Source organism: Camelus bactrianus, chromosome 12 (genome assembly GCF_048773025.1).
Source record: "Camelus bactrianus isolate YW-2024 breed Bactrian camel chromosome 12, ASM4877302v1, whole genome shotgun sequence".
Lineage (NCBI taxonomy): Eukaryota > Metazoa > Chordata > Mammalia > Artiodactyla > Camelidae > Camelus > Camelus bactrianus.
Window position 1 is genome coordinate 60,520,738 of NC_133550.1, and position 19,413 is coordinate 60,540,150.

The 19,413-nt window shown below is 50.5% G+C and overlaps 1 protein-coding gene across 2 annotated transcripts; it reads right to left on the bottom strand.

The window, feature by feature from the left end:
• Positions 1-270: 270 nt before the first annotated feature.
• IFT27 (intraflagellar transport 27) lies at positions 271-18,707 on the bottom strand. Of its 2 annotated transcripts, none has more exons than XM_010960369.3 (7): positions 18,292-18,706; positions 11,417-11,496; positions 10,985-11,044; positions 9,837-9,896; positions 7,651-7,768; positions 6,625-6,734; positions 271-497 (listed from the first exon to the last, which is right to left on the bottom strand). In XM_010960369.3, the coding sequence occupies exons 1-7, from the start codon at positions 18,323-18,325 to the stop codon at positions 399-401; spliced, it is 561 nt and encodes a 186-aa protein (XP_010958671.1). In that variant the 5' UTR covers positions 18,326-18,706; the 3' UTR covers positions 271-398. The 2 variants fall into 2 exon arrangements, with proteins under 2 accessions (XP_010958671.1, XP_010958672.1); XM_010960370.3 differs by lacking the exon at positions 271-497 and adding an exon at positions 504-643 and having other exon boundaries at positions 18,292-18,707.
• Positions 18,708-19,413: the final 706 nt, after the last annotated feature.

The following is a 19,413-nucleotide window of genomic DNA, read 5'->3' on the forward strand; positions in this document are numbered from 1 at the left end:
TCTGTTAGAACAAGAAGGGGGCCATCAGCTCCCCTGGCCACGCGGCAGGTTCCAAGCCGAGCGGCTCAACTGGCGCAAATTGTCGGCAGATCCCAATACCACTGTGGGATGTGCGCTCGGGGGAAGGCCCTTCAGGGTTAGGGTCAGGGATGCCCACCGTCATAAGCGCAGACTCCCAACACGGGAGGCTTTGGGGCTGCTCTGAAAGCTGGAGCCAAAGTGTAAAATGGCACAAGGGCTGCCCCGGCCAAGAACGGACTGAGAAGCTGCTTCTGCATTTTCTCCTGATTTTATTTAAAGCTGTCCCAATAGATTGGAAGTGCCCAGGCAACTCCATCTTCCAAGGAGACGGAGCCCATGCCGGGTTCCCAGCAGCACTGGGCAGTCTAGCCAGCCCCTCAGACCAGTGCGTGGAAAACCTCCAGCTTCTCCCGGTACAGGTGGTGGAACTGCTTGGCCAGGCAGTGGAAGGGCGCTTCGTAGTTTTCCATCTCCTTCTGGAGAGACAAGTTGAAGAAGTTGGTTGGTTGGTTTTAGGATCATCACAGAGAGCTGGCATTGCTCGCTCTTCCCTCCTGCCAGGGGCTCCGATCTTTGCCCCGCTTCTCCTTCACACCCCTCGGGGCAGCTGCCACCTTTATGCCTGTTTTACAAGAAGGAAATGAGCCGCGGAGACAGTAAGGTCACTTGCCCAAAGCCACACACTTGTCCATGGTGGAGCTGGGCCTGAACCTAGATCTGTTCCCACAGAGCCTGTCCTTTGAGCGACTCTCACTATATGTGTGACAGTTCGTTAAAACGAGACCCTTTCCCACTCAGTTTCAACTGAGGCCCCAAAGGTCAAAGCCAAACAGGAGACAGCAAGGACCTCCGTGCTCTGGAGGGAAGGCCAGGCAGGATGGACCCACCTCGCCTGTCGGGGGGCGCTGCTGCGGCCTTTCCTCCAGAGGAGGGGTGCTTCTCCTTCACCTGGAGCTCAGTGGGAGGGTCCCAAGAGAAGACTGCAGCCTGGGGATTTAGGCCAGTGCTGGACCGAGGAAGAATGGAGGTGAGATTGGGGCTGGCTCTTCAGATGGCCGAGCCAGGAGAGGGCAAACTGGAGACGGCCCACACTGCCTCCTCTGTCAAACTAGGGCTTCGATCTGGACCAACAGCGGGCCAAGTGGGAGCCCAGCCTGGAGGTGTCTTAAAGGGGCAGCCTCCGGGAGGGTGGTGGGTTCCCACAGGAATGGACGGCTGGGAACCAAGGCTGCAGGAAGGAGGAGGGGGTATCCCGGCCCAAGGAGGTGTCATCTGTGAGGTGGACACTGCAGGTGAGAGAGTGCCCATGGGGACAGGGAGGGCATCTCTGAAGTGCTCACGGAGCATCAGCCCGAGGCACCCGGCAAGTCCCGAGGGGCCACAGCAGGTCCCAACAATGTGAGCTGGGAGAAGCGCAGGCCCAGAAACACAGACGCAGCAGCCTGGCCCTGCTTCCCAGGGCAGGCTCAGCAGGCCGCGCTGACTGTAAATTAAGAATTTTGACAGTCGCTCAGGACTGGGCATTTCAATAACTGAAATAATGAATAATTTTGTGACTAAAGGTGCCCAAAGGATTTTTTATTATCTGAGAGAGATCAGAAAAGTTCTGGAACTTGCCCTAGATTTTCTCCACTGTAGGGTGAGAAGAACCAAGCCTACAGGGTGAGCATGACAATCTCACAGGAAAGAAAATGGTACCCTCTCAACCTAACAGCTGTCATTTCTCACTCTCCGGGTGCATGCCCTTGCATATTTAAAAATTATTTTTAAAGAAATAAGTTGGCAGAAGAAAAGTACCTACTACTTTCAAGACAGTAGCTCAAACTATGAACACACAGGAACCTGTCTTCAAACAGTTCTGGGCAGCTGGCAAAGTGCAGCCTTCATAAGAGACAGTGAAATATCCCCAACAAAATGGGACAATTTTCCAAACAAAGAATGGAACGAAGTCATCAAGCTCAGCGCCTTCGTTTTCCAGACAGTGGCAGGGCGGGGGTGGGGGGAGCAGGGGCCCAGCTGGTGTGCGCAGGGCCCAGTCTAGAACTCAGATCCCCCAGTTTGCGAAAAGCAGCCTTTCCATCCTGACAGCCCAGATGAGGGAAACACGCAAAGGAAACCAGTTCCTGCGGAGAAATTTACCTGGACTTTCCAGCCAGGGAAGTCCCAACGTGCACGGGACAAGTCGCCAAGAGCAGAACCAGAGGCGGCAGGGCTGAGAGAGTGCTGAGGGCTAAGAGGACCGTTTGTGGCCCCGCTGAGTGTCTGTACTAGGCTCATGACTGCCAAGGACAGGAAGACCGTCGCTCTCCAGTGGGACAAAAGAGCAATAATAACTCAGTTAGATGTGTAAGGCACCTTTGGTTGGGCAGAGCATTACGTCCTAGGCAACGCCAATGTCAAATAGTAAAACGTTGGATTGGTTGAAAGTATAGTTAACTATTGAATGGGAAGAGCACGACGTCCGCAAAGCACACACATGAGGATCTTGAGATGAATTTGAAAGCTCTTGAAAGCTTGGTCTTGGGAGAACGCAACATGAAAAGCAAGGAACTCAATGGAAGCAAGGCTCTTTATGCACAGGGAGTGCTCCTGAAATAGCAGATGTAAACGGAACTATTTTCCAAATGCATTAGGAGGGCTTGCCAATGACAGGATCCTTTTGTTAAGTGACGAAGCATAATCCCGCTGACATAGTCTGGACACCTGGAGAGTCGGTCTGCTTTGCGTGCAGAATTCTTGGAGCAGGCTCAGACCAGTGCTCAATCTGGCCCAGAATTCCACCCCTAAAACCCCCAAAGTAGGCTCTGTGGCAGCTCGAAGCCCCTTCTACAAGGTTACCAGACTGGACAGGCCTGTGTTCTAGTTCTGGTTCTCTGGCTCATTAGGTGGGCAACCAGGGAAAGCCACACAATCTTTCTGAGCCTGTTTGTCATCAGTAAGACAGGGATGGCGGCGGCTGACTCGTAGGTCTGTTAGAAGCCTAGATAGGTGATGTGTGCAAAACACCAGGCACACAGTGGGTGCTTCACAGACACCCGGTCCCTTCCCCTCACCCTCCTGCAAGGGGATCCAACCACTTGGATATTTCTTGAACTCGCTTTTATTTAATATTGTCCAATTTCTTACAGTAATAGACAACGCATTAAAAAAATTTTAACTTCTGTTTAAAGAAAGGCTTTTTAATTTTTTGATGTGAAAATGCCAAATATTGAGGAGCGTTAGAAAGTTATAGAGGAACCACGAAAGACCCCAAAGAGCCAAAGCAACCCTGAGAAAGGAGGACAAAGTTGGAGGCATCACATGTCTTGATTTCAAACCAAATTATAAAGAGATAGTAATCAAAAGAGTATGATCTTGGCATAAAAACAGACACAAAGACCAATGAAACAAAACTGAGAACCAAATAACCTCCACGTAGATATTCATCTACTATTTGACAGAGGAGCTAAGCATACTCATTGGGAAAAGATAGTTTCTTCAATAAATGGTGCCGGGAAAACTAGATACGCACGCGTGAAAGGATGAAACTGGACTCCTATTTTATACCACTGACAAAAAGTAACTCAAAATGGATGAAAGACTTGAACTTAAGACCCGAAACCATAAAATTCCTAGAAGAAAACATTGGAAAAAGACCCTTGACATTGGTTTTGGCAATGATTTTATGACTATGACACCAGATTTTATGACTATGACACTATAAGCGATGAAAGCACAAATCAGTTAAGTGGGACCACATCAAATTCAAAAGCTTCTGCACAGCAAAGGAAACCATCAACAGAATGAAAAGGCAACCCATGAAATGGGAGAAAATATTTGCAAACCACACATCTGATAAGGAGTTTACATGCAAACTACATAAGGAATACATACAACTCAACAGTAAAAACACAGATAATCTGAGTTTTTTAAATGAGCAAAGGATCAATAATAGACATTTTCCCAAAGAAGGTATTCAAATGGCCAACATGTACATGAAAAAAAAAAAAAGCCTGATCATTATTAACCAACAGGGAAATGTCAATCAAAACCACAGTGAGATATCACTTCCCACCTGTTAGCACGGCTATTATCCAAAAGATAAGTGATAATGGGAGTTGGAGAGGATGTGGAGAAAAAGCGAACCCTCATGCACCACTGGTGGGTATGGAAACTGGTGCAGCCACTATGGAAAATAGCATGGAGGTTGCTCAAAAATTAAAACTAGAACTACCGTATGACCCAACAATCTCACTTCTTAGTATAAAACCAGAGGAAATGAAGCCAGCACCTGGGAGAGACAGCTGCATCCCCATGTTCTCTGCCGAGACAACAGGTAAGACGTGAAAACAACCTAAGTTTACACTGATGAATGAGTGGATTAAAAAAATGTCGTGCACGCACACAGAGAAATACTATTCAGCCTAAATATTACAAAATACTGGAAAAGAAGGAAATCCTGTCATCCGTGACAACATGAATGAACCTTGAGGGCATTATGCTAAGTGAAATAAGCTAGATGAGAAAATACTGTATGTTCTCAGTTATGTGTGGAATCTAACAAAAAAAACAAACTCATAGAAACAGAGAGCAGACTGGTGGTTGCCCGGGCAGTGGTGGCGGGCGTGGGGGGTTCATGGGAGAAATGGGTAAAGGTGGTCAAAGGGTACAAACCTCCAGTTTTAAAGTGAGTATGTTCTGGGGATGGAATTATAAATTAAAAAGTCAAACGACCACGTAGGTTTCTCCTTTAGGTCTGCAGGACAACTGCTGCTGCATTTATTAAGAAGAGAGGAAGAGAAGGGCTTGGTGTCAAGACTTGGCTGCGTCTCAAATAGTATTTGGTTATATTTCCTTTTTAATTACAGCTTTCTTAACCGAGCTGCCAGTGGTGCTTCTGTTAGCATCAACTCAGGGGGGACTAGTTAACTTGCACAGTTAATACCAAGTGCTTAACTGCAGCCTCCTCAAACATAATTTATACCTGCTGGTTTCTAAACACCTGCTCGGACTTGAGACATGCAGATCAGTGGCCTTTGCTGATGGAAGTGTTGGGAGCGGGTGTTAATTTCTGAGTTCCGTCAAGTGGTCCAGGGAACTTGGGAAATTTGGGGCGGGGATGCAATTTCACGAGCACGAATGGAGGCAGGAACAGGGGAAATGAAGATATTGTTGGCTGCAGGCGGTACCACTGACTGCTTTGCCCAAAGGCGTGCTGTGTAAAAGACGGGAAGCCCTCTACACAGTAAAAGCTCACTAATTGGAACTTCATTAATTTAGCATTTGTGATCACTGGACCGGAGGTAAGACGGACATTTATCTTTGTACCATCTAGGAATACAAGGATTTAGTAATAAGAGTGTAAACAAGATTACTAGGGGGGGAATATTTGTACTTAAAAAAGCTAACATTTACTGAGTGTTTACTATGCCCCAGACTTTGTGCTAAATGTTTTTATATCCACCATCAGGCTTAATTCTCATATTTATTACTCAAAGAGGGATATATTTTGTTATCTCCATTTTATAGGTGAGGAGCTGAGGCACCAACAGGTTAACTAACGTGCCGAGGGGGCCACAGCTAGTTCTGCTTTTCACCATCAGAAATCAGAGCACCCGCCTTTCCTTGCTATAATTTCCTTAAGGAAGCTTTGGGGGGATTTAAGAAATTCACATCCATACAGCAACTGAACAGCAACATTTGTCAAGTTTCATAGACACAACAATAGTGCCTGTAGTGTAAGCAGAGTTTGAGTGGAAAATGACCTCCAGGCTATTTATTAACTAGCCCATGGACTGCCTGGGAGGGCCAGAGAATCAGGGCCAGAGACCGCAAGGCCAGGAGCGAGGTCCAAGTCACCACCAAGGGCCAGGCATGCCCCGGCGAGGGGGACAGCAGCCAGCCACCTTGGTCCCTACTGGCTCTGAAATGGATGTTTCTGGGTGGTTCCTGCAGGGAGGCCAGGACCTCAAAATTCCCCGCGTAGGAAGGGAGCTTCACCTGACATCGTGAACGAGACAAAATCATGATATCGTGGACTCACGGTGCCGGGAACCAGTCACTCTGACTGTCCCCCTTAACGAGGGCTCCTGCTGACTACACCAGAGGACACTTGTGGCCTGGGGTCACCCTGGGGCTGCAGCAAGGTGAGACAGGGAGCACTGAGGGGGACCAGACATCATGGATCCGGGTCCTGGCTCCACCCTTTATTAGCTGAGTGACCTTGGGCCGGTCACTTCACCTCAGCACGGAGTGGGAACCACGGGGCCAGCTCCTGGATCATGATTTTGAGGGTCTATGAAATAATGTTCCAACAATGCCAGAACCCATCAAGCCTCATGCAAACGCGAAGCATCACTGTAATTGAACACAATACCCTTGTATTTCTCACTAATTGAGATACAGCTTTTCCCAGGGCTGGCTGGCAGGCTGGTTGATCATGTAACACATGAGTGACTCCTACTATACTCAGGAAAGACCTTGGGCTAAGGATGCAAACATCAGTTCCAAATTAGACTCTGCATATGGCGGAATAACAACTCAACGCATGTGAGGTCACATGAAAAACCGCTTCCAGCAGAGGCCAGCTCCAGACTTCGCTAAGGCGCAGGCAGAGACACTTACCACGGACGTTTCAAAATATTCCAGGCCTTGGCCCAGTGCCCACGCCCGGGCCTGCGCTGACTCCACCACTCGCCTGCCGGCCAGGTCTGTCTTGTTCCCCACCAGCACACCTACTCAAAAGAGATAAGCAGAGCATCACATTGAACTGTGCCAGGCTGGGAGGACAGCTGGAGAGAGAAAAGAGCAAGCAGCCTGCCTCTGCAGGGTGTAAAACGTCCTCTGAGAGGGCTTGCCTGACCCAAGGTGACCGGAAACTCCGCCTTTGCCCCCGAGGGCCCCAGCAGAGCAGGTGGCCTGTGCTTTTCACACACAGCTTTTGCTCAGCCCCCTTTTCTAGACCTCACAGGTACCTGTCTGCTTTGTCTCCCTAAGGCTGCGAAGGCTGCAAAGGCGAGGACCAAACTGATGTGAGCCTTTGTGATAATTCCTAGTACATGGGGCAAACTTTAAAAATGGTCATTAATACTAATGTGAGGACTGGGCTCAGAGTCAGAGACTCGGAGGTAATTTCGTTCTGTTCCCAGCTGCAGCCGCTGTAGCTAATTTTCAAGCCTGTCTCTGGAGATCACTTTCCCTGCTCTGTAATGAGGAGAATTTGTTGATCTCACATAGGGATGACAAATAAACTGATTGAAAGCATTCAGAAGTGACAACGGGGCTTGCATGTTTACTGATGCTCCACATACAGGAGAAAATGAGGCAGGCTTCCCTGGGGTTGGCTTTCCGGAAATAACAACTCACATTCATATTGTAACACCTGACCCCTTATTATCTTGAGTCACCCCACAACCCTGCCAGGTGGGTGTCATCGGGCCCATTTTACAGACCCACACGGAGGTGTGGCAACTCATGGAGGTTTCCATGGTTGATAAGAGGCAGAATCAGTGTACAGTCCAGACCGTCACACTTTGAATCTGCCCAGGACACCCTTTTCTTGCACCCACGGCTATCTCTGCCATGACATTGTGCTCTTGAACTTGAAGGACAGGGATGCTGCTGGAGACCCCGGGTGCCTGCAGCTCGTACCTGGAAGGACGGTGCCTGGGATCTGGGACCGAGCCTTCTCCAGCCATTTGCTGCAGTTGGTGAAGGACTGCTCACTGGTCACATCATAGACGAGACACAAGACGTTAGGACTTTCCCACTGTGGAAGAGGGACAGGATGCGCACACATCACTGACAGCGCAAGTAACTTCTAGGCTGGGAGGAAATGCGGCCTTCCAAGGGAAGGGGCCGTTGGGTGGAGGGAAATGAAAAATTCTAAAGGGGATGTGAGTCAGGAAACAGGGCCTCATCTACAGAAGAGAGCACCTGACCCACAGGAATGAATGGGAGGGCTAGGGGTGGCAGCGGTGGCAGGGAAGGCCCAGGGGAAGGTGATGACAATGGCGAAGGCGGGAGTTTGCATGGAGGCAGGCTCTCTGCTGGGCATTTTCTGTGCATCATTGGGAAACTCCCACCTTGGCAGGGCTGGTCAGAGGATCCCTACTGTGGAGCCCAGGAAACTGAGTTTGGAGAGGGAACTGACTGGCCCAGGTCAGACAGGCTTGAAACATCAGGGTGGGGCTGAGGCTTTTCTCTACCCAGAAGTGCTTTGCCCTCCCGGGTTTCATTAACTCATTCTTACTGAGGGCCCACTATCATGCAAATCGATATGCTTTTCTGCTTTGCAGGCCTGAGAGGGCATCCTTTTTTCATTAGCGAGTCACTGGAAGCTGGTTTGCTTACATCTTCTTAATAAGGGCCTCCTATTCAAAATGCAAAGGGCACTTGCTGCTTCTGCTGCAGTGCATCAGCTCTAATTCAGACCAGACCAACCACTGGACAGCATTCACTGTCCCAATTAAGAGCCAGGGCTATGCTCTCAAGGGCTGTCACCTTCAGGGGCTGCTCAGAGTCCTGGGCCATCCTGCTGCCAGGCACAGGGTTGCAGAACAGCCCTGCTCAGGCTGCGATGCTCATCCTGGTCCATGTGACTCTCGGCCATGCCCTGGTTTCTGGGGGCCCCCATCCTGCAGAATTAGAGTCTGGTTTATTTCTGGGGTGTCATGACCTCCCAGGGTGTGAAGGAGAATTCTTTTCCCTCTGGTTGTCCTTGAAAGGTCAGCCCAGAATGGGCTCAGGAGGCCTCATCTTCCTGCTGCCAAGGCTATGCTGGCTCTCAGAGGTGTCCGGGATGAGAGAAGCTTATACTAAATTGCTAAGCCCCTCATATCTTCACTCCATAGACTAACTCAAGAACCCTAGCTAGAACCACACTGACCTCCTCTGCGCAGACGCAGGAGAGCCCTCCTTCCTCCAAGCCTCAGTGAGGGGACCCAGGACAGGCCTAGGATGGAGCCAGAGCCGGACTGGAAGAGCCCGGGGTCCGAGCTGGGGGGGAGAGTGTGAGTTGGTCAGGAGTGTGCGGCCCTGACTTGCCCAGACAGGGAGGCACCCAGGGCCAGGCCATGTGCACAGCAGGCATGTGGTAACATCAGAATTGCTGCGTGAGGCCAGCCCTGTGTGCAATGACCATCATTAGATCTATTTCTCTTAGGCAGCAACAACAACAGAAAAAGGGGAACAGAAAACAGTTCCTATTAAAATGTAGCTGTTCTTGGAAAGGCAGGGGAGGGCCCTGGAGATCTCAAACCTTCTAATTAGCTCACTGGCCCAAATTAGCTGAACTGTTACTTCGGAAGGTACAGCAAGATGGATCCTGGGAGGATGGCTGGACTAGCCTAGGGGGGCAGCAGGGGCCTGTCCCAGAGCCCACCCTAGTGGGACCAGGGGCTAGGCAGGGAAGGTGAGCCTCACTATGGGACCTCTAGGGCACCCCCTAGAGGGGAAGAAAATCTTGGCTCCAGTCGGAGGAGGTGGAGGAGGAGGGCTGAAAGAAAACCAGCGAGGGGTGGGGGGTCCTCCAAAGAAGGGGCTCCCAGAGTAGGGGGCGGCTAGGACTGAGCCACACAGCTCTGGCACACTGGGAACCTGGTCAGTCCGTTGCCTGGCCGGGGGGTGGGGAGGGCAACCACAAATCACGTGCATGAGCCGCTCCTACCCTCCAAGGGGCCAAAAGTCCCAAGGCTGGGAGGAATGCCCTTAGATTTGCCTCGGTAGCTTCTCCTGGTGGCCCTGGTGCAGTGAAACTTTTGTGAGAGCATCACAGGGGGCAAACCTTTGGAGGGAGGTGGTGGTGGTAGTGGTTGGAAAGACCGAATGCTACTTGCCAATTTATCCAGCATTTCAGAAAACAGCTCCTTGCCGGCAGAGTCAAGAATAAAGAGTTCCTGGAATCAGAAAGGCAGGTACTGAGAAAGTCTACACGTGGGGAAACTGCTGGCAGTAAACCCCCAATATCCCTCCCAGCTCAGCTTCATGGTGATCTGCGCACACGCACACACCTTTCTCTTTCGCCCCAGGCGCGAGGAAGATGGCGGGAAAAGGAATGACCTCAAGTACAATGGTCTCCCCGACCAACTAGCTTTCTGGGCAGCGTCTCACCTCCCCTCCCCTAACCCCAGAGCAAAAATACCAGGAACAAGCTGACTTCCCACCTGGCAGAACAGAATGCGAAACAGGCTGACAAGTGCTCCGGTTTCCAAAAGGTCATCCTGCACTTTGTTAACCAAATTGATTTTCAAATCTTAAAACAATTCTTTTTAAAGGAGGTCACCGAGTAGGCCTGGGGAAGGCATTTAAAGTAGGACAGCCTGTCATAGGTCTGGATGGTGGAGGTGTGATTCTGAAAGAGGCACAGGATGACCCTTCCTGCCCATGTCCCCGCCTCCGCCGGCCTGGGTGAGAGCCCCTTCCCCATGCTGCCATTCCAGGAAGTCTCCCCTAATTTCCCCCTTAAGCTCTCTCCAGGCATTGGCTCTCCCGCTGGGCTGGTGCTGATCCCGGGCATGCGCTGTCTGAACATTGGTACCATCATCTGCTTTGTGTATCAGATATCTGTTCATTCATCTAATTCCTTCTCACTGCATCTGGGGTACTTAACATTGTTTTTTGCTCATGGACCTCTTTAAGAACCTGGTGATTTTAAACCTTCTTTCTAGAAAAGCACATACAAACATAACATCTTGCAATTCAATTTCAAGAGTCGAGCCTTCCCATAGAGGGACTTGGGTTGAGAACCTTGATACTAAGTGAGTTCTGTGAGCGCGAGGTCCAGAGCCCAGGCTTCCTCACTTCCTCTTCCTCAGCCCTTCCCTGGAAGGCTTCCTGTGTTCCTTCACTCAGTTCCCAGATGCTCAGACAAGTCTAGGCGAAGTCCTTGCACTGCCTCTCTCCCAGGGAGGAAGACGGTGACCAATGAGCCCTCGGGCCAGCTGGAGCAGCACCGAGCTCCCTTTGGGGCAAGGGCACCACTCACCACACTGTCCACAGTGTCAGGGACTGGCACCGTCTTCACCACCAAATCCACCCCGGTTGTCTGCAGAGATAAACGGAGACCACGCATGTCAGTGGGCCCGGGGGTGCTGGTACAGGACAGGACGAGCACCTGGCCCTGGGAGGCATATCCCCAGCTCGTGTCTGTGTTCTGGACTCACTTCTGGGGCAGAAATCAGAGAGGACCTAGTCTTGTAAGCTCCCGGCCACAAGCGAGCTGCACATGGTGACCAGCCCGCCACCAGCTCGTCTGCTCCACAGACAGCCCCACACCCTGTGGCTTGTGGTCATTCAGCAGCCCCTCGGCAGGCCCCTTAGGGCTTCCTAAGGCATTTTGGAAAGTCACCTCCCCAGGGTCATCTGATCACCGCTCCTAAAGCGATCTTTCGCCAGGCCTGCAGCCCCCACCTCTCACCAGGGTGTAGTTCTTCTGGAAATGGGCTCCATCGCTGCGGAAAATCTGCGCCAGGGCGGTCTTGCCCACGGTTGGGTCTCCTGTGAGGTCAGAGTAGAAGAAAAACTCTGCTTTCATCCTAATCTGATTTGAGACTCTCAAACTCCAGAACACTAGTCTAGAAACCAAAATCTTCAATGAGTTTTCGGGGAAAATGTGCTTGATTCTCGTGGGAACTTGCTCTGAGGTTGCCGGCAGGGCAATGGATCCAGGAGACCGAGCCTCAGAACCCGTGAGGGCCGGTCTCGTTTCTTCCAGGCTCATCCTTTCATCCACAAAAACCGACCCAGAAGGTAACAGAGCTGAAGGAGGGCTTTGGAGCACCGGAAATAGAACTGACACTCTTCCAGTGAAACACCTCTATGGGGAAAACCCATCACTTTCAAACTTGAATTTACTTTGAAGTCTTGAAGGTGAGGAGGTGAGACCAAGCAGACTTACAAGTGCACCTGACTGAACCACTCTGAGTTTATAGCTTTCATCCTTAGAATCCTGCATACTTCTTGGTGGGAGGAGGGGAAGCACTGAGAGTTAGGTGGGTTTCTACATTTATGAAAAACAAAAAGTCAGGGGCTACCCTTGCCATCCTGAAACCCACTTCCAAGTGATACATTCCACCTCCACCTTATGGTGCCCATTTGTGACCAATGCGGACCCATCTTCCCAGAGGCCTCTCCCCAAAGTCTATCTGCAACAGCCACTGGTTCCTCCAAGTGCATCTTATACCTACCGAGTCTGTCTTCTTGGCTTTCCTTTGTTGGTAGATAGCCCCATAAATTGGTAACTCAAAACTAAAGGTTTATGTCCCGGTTTCAAGTCTGAGACCTTTCACAAGACTGTCAAGGGCAATTTATTCTGGTTTCTCCCGGGCCACCCAGGGCGCTGCAGGCTCACCGTGCCCGTCCTTAATTCCCCTGTGCCTTCCCCACGTCCCCACTGACGGCTCCGCCTGGCCTCCTTAGATGCCATGCTGTTTCATTGAGCAAATCTTTTCCACCTTGAGAGTCTCTCATTGACTCTCCCTCCATCCCCCAGTGCCCTGGCGGAACACCTGTCCTCTGCTTTCTCACCCCCGTGATCCTCAGCAATGTCACCACTGCACTCATGCCCTTCTGACTTGCATCCTTTGGTGCAGTTGCCTCACCTTTGCCCCCTATTTCACAAGTGGCTTTAAAGCGCCTCTTTACCTGACTTCTCGATTGCCTGTCGCTCTGTTCACTTTTCAGTTTTGACTTTTCTCACCTATCATTTTCTCCTGTGAGACAATTATTTGATTACTCGTGGCATTTCATCTCACGTTAACTCCTCGGGGTCTGAGTGAGCTAGTCAGGTCTTGCTTTTCTATTTGCCACCACCCCTTACAAGGGAACCAACATGGGTTGAGCCTCCATCGTGGACTCATTCATACAATTTCATTCCTTCCCAGCTCCCAATCCCCCTCCCCACCCCCAATGGGGACTATCATTAATATCATTTGACAGATGAAGAAACTGAGGCTCAGAGAAGCTGGGTAACCCGCCTCAGATTGCAATATCACACTCTCCGCCAGAACCCACTCCTCTCCTAGAGCTTAGGGGCGCTTCTGACCCATAGCTAACACTGCCCTTATGGGACCTCATTCACCACAGCCTTCTGTGATGGGGGGGCAACCGCAGGCTGGACTGTCGTCGGTACCCATCCATCTCAGAGGAAACAGAGCACATCATTTTGCTTCTCGTGTGGTGACTGCATTCATCCATCTGACTTCAATTTTGCTTCTGAATCCAGTTGGAAATTGGCTCATCCCGCTTGTGAAATTCCCCACAGATTTGTTCTGGTTAATTTCATAAATCTTTCTTCCGACTGTCAGTCAGTCACCCACATTTATGGAAAACCTCCTGTGTCAGCTGAGGAGGGATCCAAGTGAGTGCAGGCAGGGGAGACACCTGATAAACACATTTGCAGAGCAACCCGATGACAAGTGCAAATTCAAATAGCACAAGCTCAGAACCAGAGCATCTGAGGGCATGTGGAGGAGAGAGGTGGACGAGGGGTTTCGTCAGCCTGGTGGACCTCCTGGGAGGAGGCTTAGCCCGGGGTGACGGCGGCAGGGAGGGGCACTGCTCTCGACAGAGAGGGTGCCGTCTGCAAAGGCACCATGCAAGGTCACCCGTGACCTCATCATCGCCAAGTCCAATGGTTTTTCCTCAGTTCTCCTGCTCCTTGATGGCTCTGAAGGATGAGTCAGCTTGAATCAGCGCCCTCCCCCACAACCCTCTCCCTAGCCCTCTGGCCCCGTGGACCCGGTGACCCTGCACCTGCCTGGTTCTCCTGCTGCTCTGCCTACTCCTGCCTCCAAAATGTGGACACTCCTGTGGGTCTGTCTGTGGTCCTCTGCTCCCATGTACTCTGTCCCATTTACTCTCTTTACCTTTGTCAATTCTCGCGCCAGTATCCGTCTCCCAAGCTTTGTGTTTCCAACACCCTGTGGATGTTTCCACCAGAATGACAGGGTTCACATACTCTCAGTGTGGCTGGATCCTGAGCAGTCACGCCCGCCTGTCTCACTTGTTCTGTTTGTGATGTCCCCTTTCACTCTCTTCTGTCCTGACTTCACCCGCAGTCACCTCTGATGGCTCCCTCCCCTTCCCTCCACTTTCAGTTGGCCTCCTCCTCATTCCTCACATCATTCCTTGCTGTGTCTCTAGCCCACATTTCCTTTGTCGCCACAGCTGCCAACACTGCCCCAGTTACCTTGAACTTCAACCCAGGCTTCTGTCTTAGCCCCAAATCCACCAGTCCATGCTCTGCCTTGTGATGCCGGGGTGGGGACTCTGCACACACATTTCTCCTTTGACAGGGGCCTCCCAGGCTCTGCCCATGTGAGTTCTAGAGCAAGACCGGAAGGCTGGAGTGGGGGAAAGGACCTGCTCCTTCCCCTTTGCTTGCTATTCCTCTTAGCCTTATCCTAGTGATGGCCTTTACCCCAGCAGCAGATGTTATCTGCCGCCTCCAGCTGTGTTTTTGTTCCATGTCTTTGCACTCCGGGATCCGCCTTATTACCCCACCTCGGGGATACCAGCAGCAGTGGGCAGTGCCCTCTTCTCAGAGATCTGCAGCCCAGCTCCCAGGACCCTTCTGAACTTCCAGGTTCTGATAACCTGCCTTCTTCCCTCTGTTCCCCCCGCCCTGGGATGAGGCTCCTTCCTGCAGTTACTCTCCATGCTGCCCTTTGCCTTTCCAGTCCTTCAGAACCTGTTTAATGAGCATCCCACACTAAAATCTTCACTGTTGAGTTACCTCGTGTAGTTTCTGCTTTTGGCCGGGAATTTGCCCCATATAGCAAATTTGGTACCAGGAGTGCTCCCAAGACACAGACCCTCAGGATGGTCTGGAATTGGTTTGGTGGTGTCTTGCCCTAACACGGGGCTGAGCTCCTGGCCAGTGGGCAATGGGTCCATGGCATGCAGTGGCACCACCTGCTGGGTACCACCGCAGCCGGGCAGTGCCATCCCCCTCCCCCTCCCCCAGAGGTCTGGATCCCAGCTCGGGGTGGGGATGGGCTTCTTTTTCGAGCTTCTGACAAGCCTGACCTCTAGCTACCACTTCTGTGTCATCACAACATTGTCTTTGGGCTTTTCAAGTTCTCTGACACCTGCTAAATCAGTTCCATATATTAAAGTCTCTCTGTTGAAAAGCCTAATGTGTTTTCTGTTTTCTTGACTGGGTCTTGACTGAAAACACTTCCCAGCTGGCCCTCTCTCCTGTTCATTTTTCTCCCTGCTCTAACCCACCCTGAGCTCAGCATCCACAGACATTCACAACACAGTGCATTCCTCCTGCCACGCTCTCACACAGAGCCTGTCAAGGACACCTTCCACGGTACATCTCTCTCCACCTGCCAACTCTCTGACTAGCCTTACACAAAATCTGGGCTTTCCACTCCTATTCTCTTGATCCCTGAAAATTCCTCAAGGATAACCTCCTTCCAGGTCTCCTTAATCGAAATCCAAATCCTGCCCATTCTCTGCCAGGCAAAGCTCAAAGAAGGTCCTTCCTGCACAACCTCCGAAGGTCATCTCTCGATCCTCTGTCTCTACCTGTGTGACTCCTGTGGCTCCCCGCTGGCAGCCTAGGGCTTGATGTCAGGGCAGCCCTCCAGGGAGGCACGATTATTGTCCCCAAGTAGGTTGAGAGGCAGTACAGCATAGTCCTTAGGGCACAGACTCCAGCTCCATCACTTTCTAGCTGTGTGACCTTGGGTCTATAATCTCTCTGAGCCTCAGTGGCCACATTGACAAAAATGCAGATAATTAGCACCTATCTCATGGAATCATTATGAGGATTTAATGAGTTACTATGTACAATGCCTGCCAAATATTAAGTAATAGTTAAGTGATTTTGAGGCACATAAAATACAGAGAAATGTTAAATGTCATTTTCTCTCTTCATCTGAACCAGAACAATCAGCAGTTGTGCCTTGAGGTATTTCTCTGGTCCCCGGCACACAAAAGGCATTTGATTCTTGGTTGCTATGTTATAAGTGGCTGTGCACAACTCAGTACTTCCTTGAGCGCAGAGGAGGCCTGGTTGGTCCTCATGCTCCCAGTGCCCCTTGAGTGGCGACTCACACATAGTAGGTGCTCAGTAAATATGCGGACTGAATAAGCACTGAATTGAGTATCAGATCCTTCAGTGACTAGCTATGCGAGAGAAAAAAGGCCGACTGGCTCCATGCAAACAGTAGACCTGTGAGGGGAAAGGAAAAGTAACACGGGGGGGGGGGGGGCGGGTGTAGAACGAGAATTTGTTGGGTGGTGGAGGTGGGGCTGTACACAGTGAATCCACTGTGCTGAGGTCTGCTGGTCCCTGGAAACTTCCAAGAGGAGACATCCTTGAGGCCTCGAGAGTAGGCTGCCAATGGAGGGCTGGGTTGGAGTTCAGGCGAGACTTCCCAGGCAGTGGATGAAATCAGATAAAACAAGTACCTGAGGGAGTGGGTACAGAGAAGGGCTAAGAGTCTAGAATCGAGACCTAAGGAGGATAGAGTTTGGGGCTAAGAACAAAGCTCTGGAAATCAGATCACCCGGGTCTATGTCCCAGCTCAGCTGCATCCAGCTGAGTGACCCAGGGCAGGCGTCCTAACCTCTCTGGGCCTCAGCTGCCCCATGTGGATGAAGACGACACTAATACTGACACCACAGGGTCATTGGGATGACCTGTAGTGAGAGTCTAGCACAGCGCTGGCACATATCGGGTGCTCAGCAAGTTAGCCTCGAGATGGAAGTTGAATTAAAAAAGAAATAAGAGAAAGAATAGTCAGAGACAGAATCCCATTTAAGGACCTACTGTATAGCACAGGGAACTATATTCAATTTTTTGTAACAAGATACAGTGGAAAAGAATCTGAAAATATATGTTTAGATATATGTATGTATGTATATGTATAACTGAATTGCTTTGCTATACATCTGAAATTAACATTATAAATCAACTACATTTCAATAAAAAATAAAATTAAAAAAAATCTAACTTCAGAAAAAAACATTCCGACCTAATTCATGAGGAAACTGAGGCTCAGAGAAGTACTCTGTCCAAGAGGACACAGCCAATCAGAGGAACAGCAGAATTATTTTTGTTACACAATACTGCCTCCCCTGGCGCTCTGGAAACTAGAGACCTCTCTTGAGAACCATTCATTTCTTTTGCTTCAGTCTGATTTGAGTGACTATTGTCAGTCATCTTTCTGTGTGACCCTTTTATTTCCAAATTGAAAAAGTCATTAAACGTATCATCCATTTCAGTCTGGAAGAGAGGAATCCAAAAAAGGAATCTCTTTTTCCTCTATATAATTTCTTGCTGCTTCTTTTCAGAGCCAGTCAGAAAAACCCGGAAAGGTCACAGATTTCAACAGTATCACAAGTTAAGAATTTTGGATTTGGGCAGATCTGGGGTTGAAATCCTGCCTATGACCTTCCTTTGCTAGGGGGTGACCTTGAGAAAAAGATTTCACCCCAGTGCCTCAGTAAGGTCAGAACAATACAGCACTCACCCTAGTGTGCCACGTACTATGCACATACACAGGATTAAATGACATAACGTGCCTGACATGCAGTGTGGATTCAGGAAAGTACATATGTGCTCTGTGGTCCCAGCTATCCATAATTCAGGGAAAAGTTTTTCTAAATGAGCAGACTGATACAAAGAGAACACCACAAATGTGCATGCCACGTGTTCATTTATTCTACAAATATTTATTGAGTACCTACTATGTTCCCGATATTGTTCAGGGTGCTTGGGATGTTATCAGTTAAAAAAGCCAAAGATTCCTGCTTCGGGGGATTCAACATTTATGTTCTCCTGAGTACAGGGCAGAACAGTACCTTTGAGTCTTAAAGACAACACACATGGCCTTTTGCAAACTCGGTCAACTGCACATTACTGTAGCCTCTCCCTGTTTTCAGAGGAATGGGGTCAGGAAAAAAAATCTCATAAGTAAACACCACCAAAGTCACTGATGCCTAACTCTGGGGTACAACAAATGGTTTAGTTGAAGCACTTATGGTATGCTTAGCTCGATTTTTAACGAGTCTGTCCTCCGAAGTGCAGCTCAAACTGGTGACGGTTGTCTCAGAGTACGACAGGGAGCGCGGGAAACCAGCTGGAGCTACAAATGTGCTCTGGAAGATAATTCTTCCATGCCTAATGTAATTTACTCACTCAGTAATTGCATTAACTCGTCTTTGGGAGACAGAAAGGGAAAGAGGGTAGACAATTTACGTGAACAAAAGCTCTTGATAGCTTATGAAGTCTCTGGACTCCGGAGACTGTATTCATTCGCAAGTTTTCAGACTCACCTGCCAGGATGCATTTCGCTGCCAGCTTCACCATGGCAACCAACCACCTCCACGGACTAGATAGAAGAGCGGCAGCTGGAAGCGTTGGTGGCCCTGCCTGGGAAGGGAAGTGGGGAGGGCTGGCCCTTAAGGGGCCTGTGTCCGCGGTGGGGAAAGGGACAATGGGGCCTGGACCCGCCGGCAGTTGGCTGGAGGGATATTCGGCGCTAGGGTCGCGGAGGGACGCAGAGAGGCGCCAGATGGAGCCGCGCTCAAGGCCTCAGAAGGCAGTCTAGAAGGTGCCAGCGAGGCGACACGGCTCCCGTACCCCGCCCAGCACCTGGCAGTGAAGATCGGGAACAGTAACCCGGGAACCCTCCGGCTGCAAGCACCGCGACAGAGGTGCTTGCCCACAACCACGCCCGCCTGCTCCGCCTCCTCCTCTTCGCTGACCTTCGATTGGCTGTCGCCAAAAGCTCCCACCCCGGAGGCTCTCGGAGGCCAGTGGGAGGAGGGGGCGTGGCCAACAGCCCTTCCTCGCCAGACAATTCGTAGTGGTATCTGCTCTTCAAGCTAGTCCCGCTTGACTAATAGTTGCAGGAGCTGCCAATCGCCTCCACCTCCCGCGGGAAAGTTCAGGGAAAAGAAGCGCCAACGTCTGGTATGCAGAAGTGGTGATAGAAGAAGCCTTCTGATTGGCCAGAGGCTGGCTTAGACCATCTTCTGAAGGAATGGGGATTCGCCGTATCCTTCTGGAAGTGGGTTCGCCCACGAGTGGGAGGGTCGGGAGCGCGGGAGACTGGAGCGGCGCTTGCGCAGTAGACGAGGCTGCTGTTGCGGGAGCGGAGCTCCGAACCGGTTTGATATCGCGGAAGTTCTTGCGGTTCTCCCACTTTCCAGATTTCGGGGAGCGCTGCGTAAGGTCCATCAAGAAACCCAGTCCTTGGCCCGCATCTCGCAGGGAAATGATTTTTAAAGCCCAGGGTTGTTATGCACTTTAAAATGTAAAATATGAAAGTTATGTCTGTGAACAAAGGGAGACAAGTGAGCTTTGATGTGGGGGAGCGGTTGGACTCAGGAATTTGAGGCTATACTTTCCTCTGGGTCCAGCCCCTCTTGTAAAATGGAGAACGTTATTACATC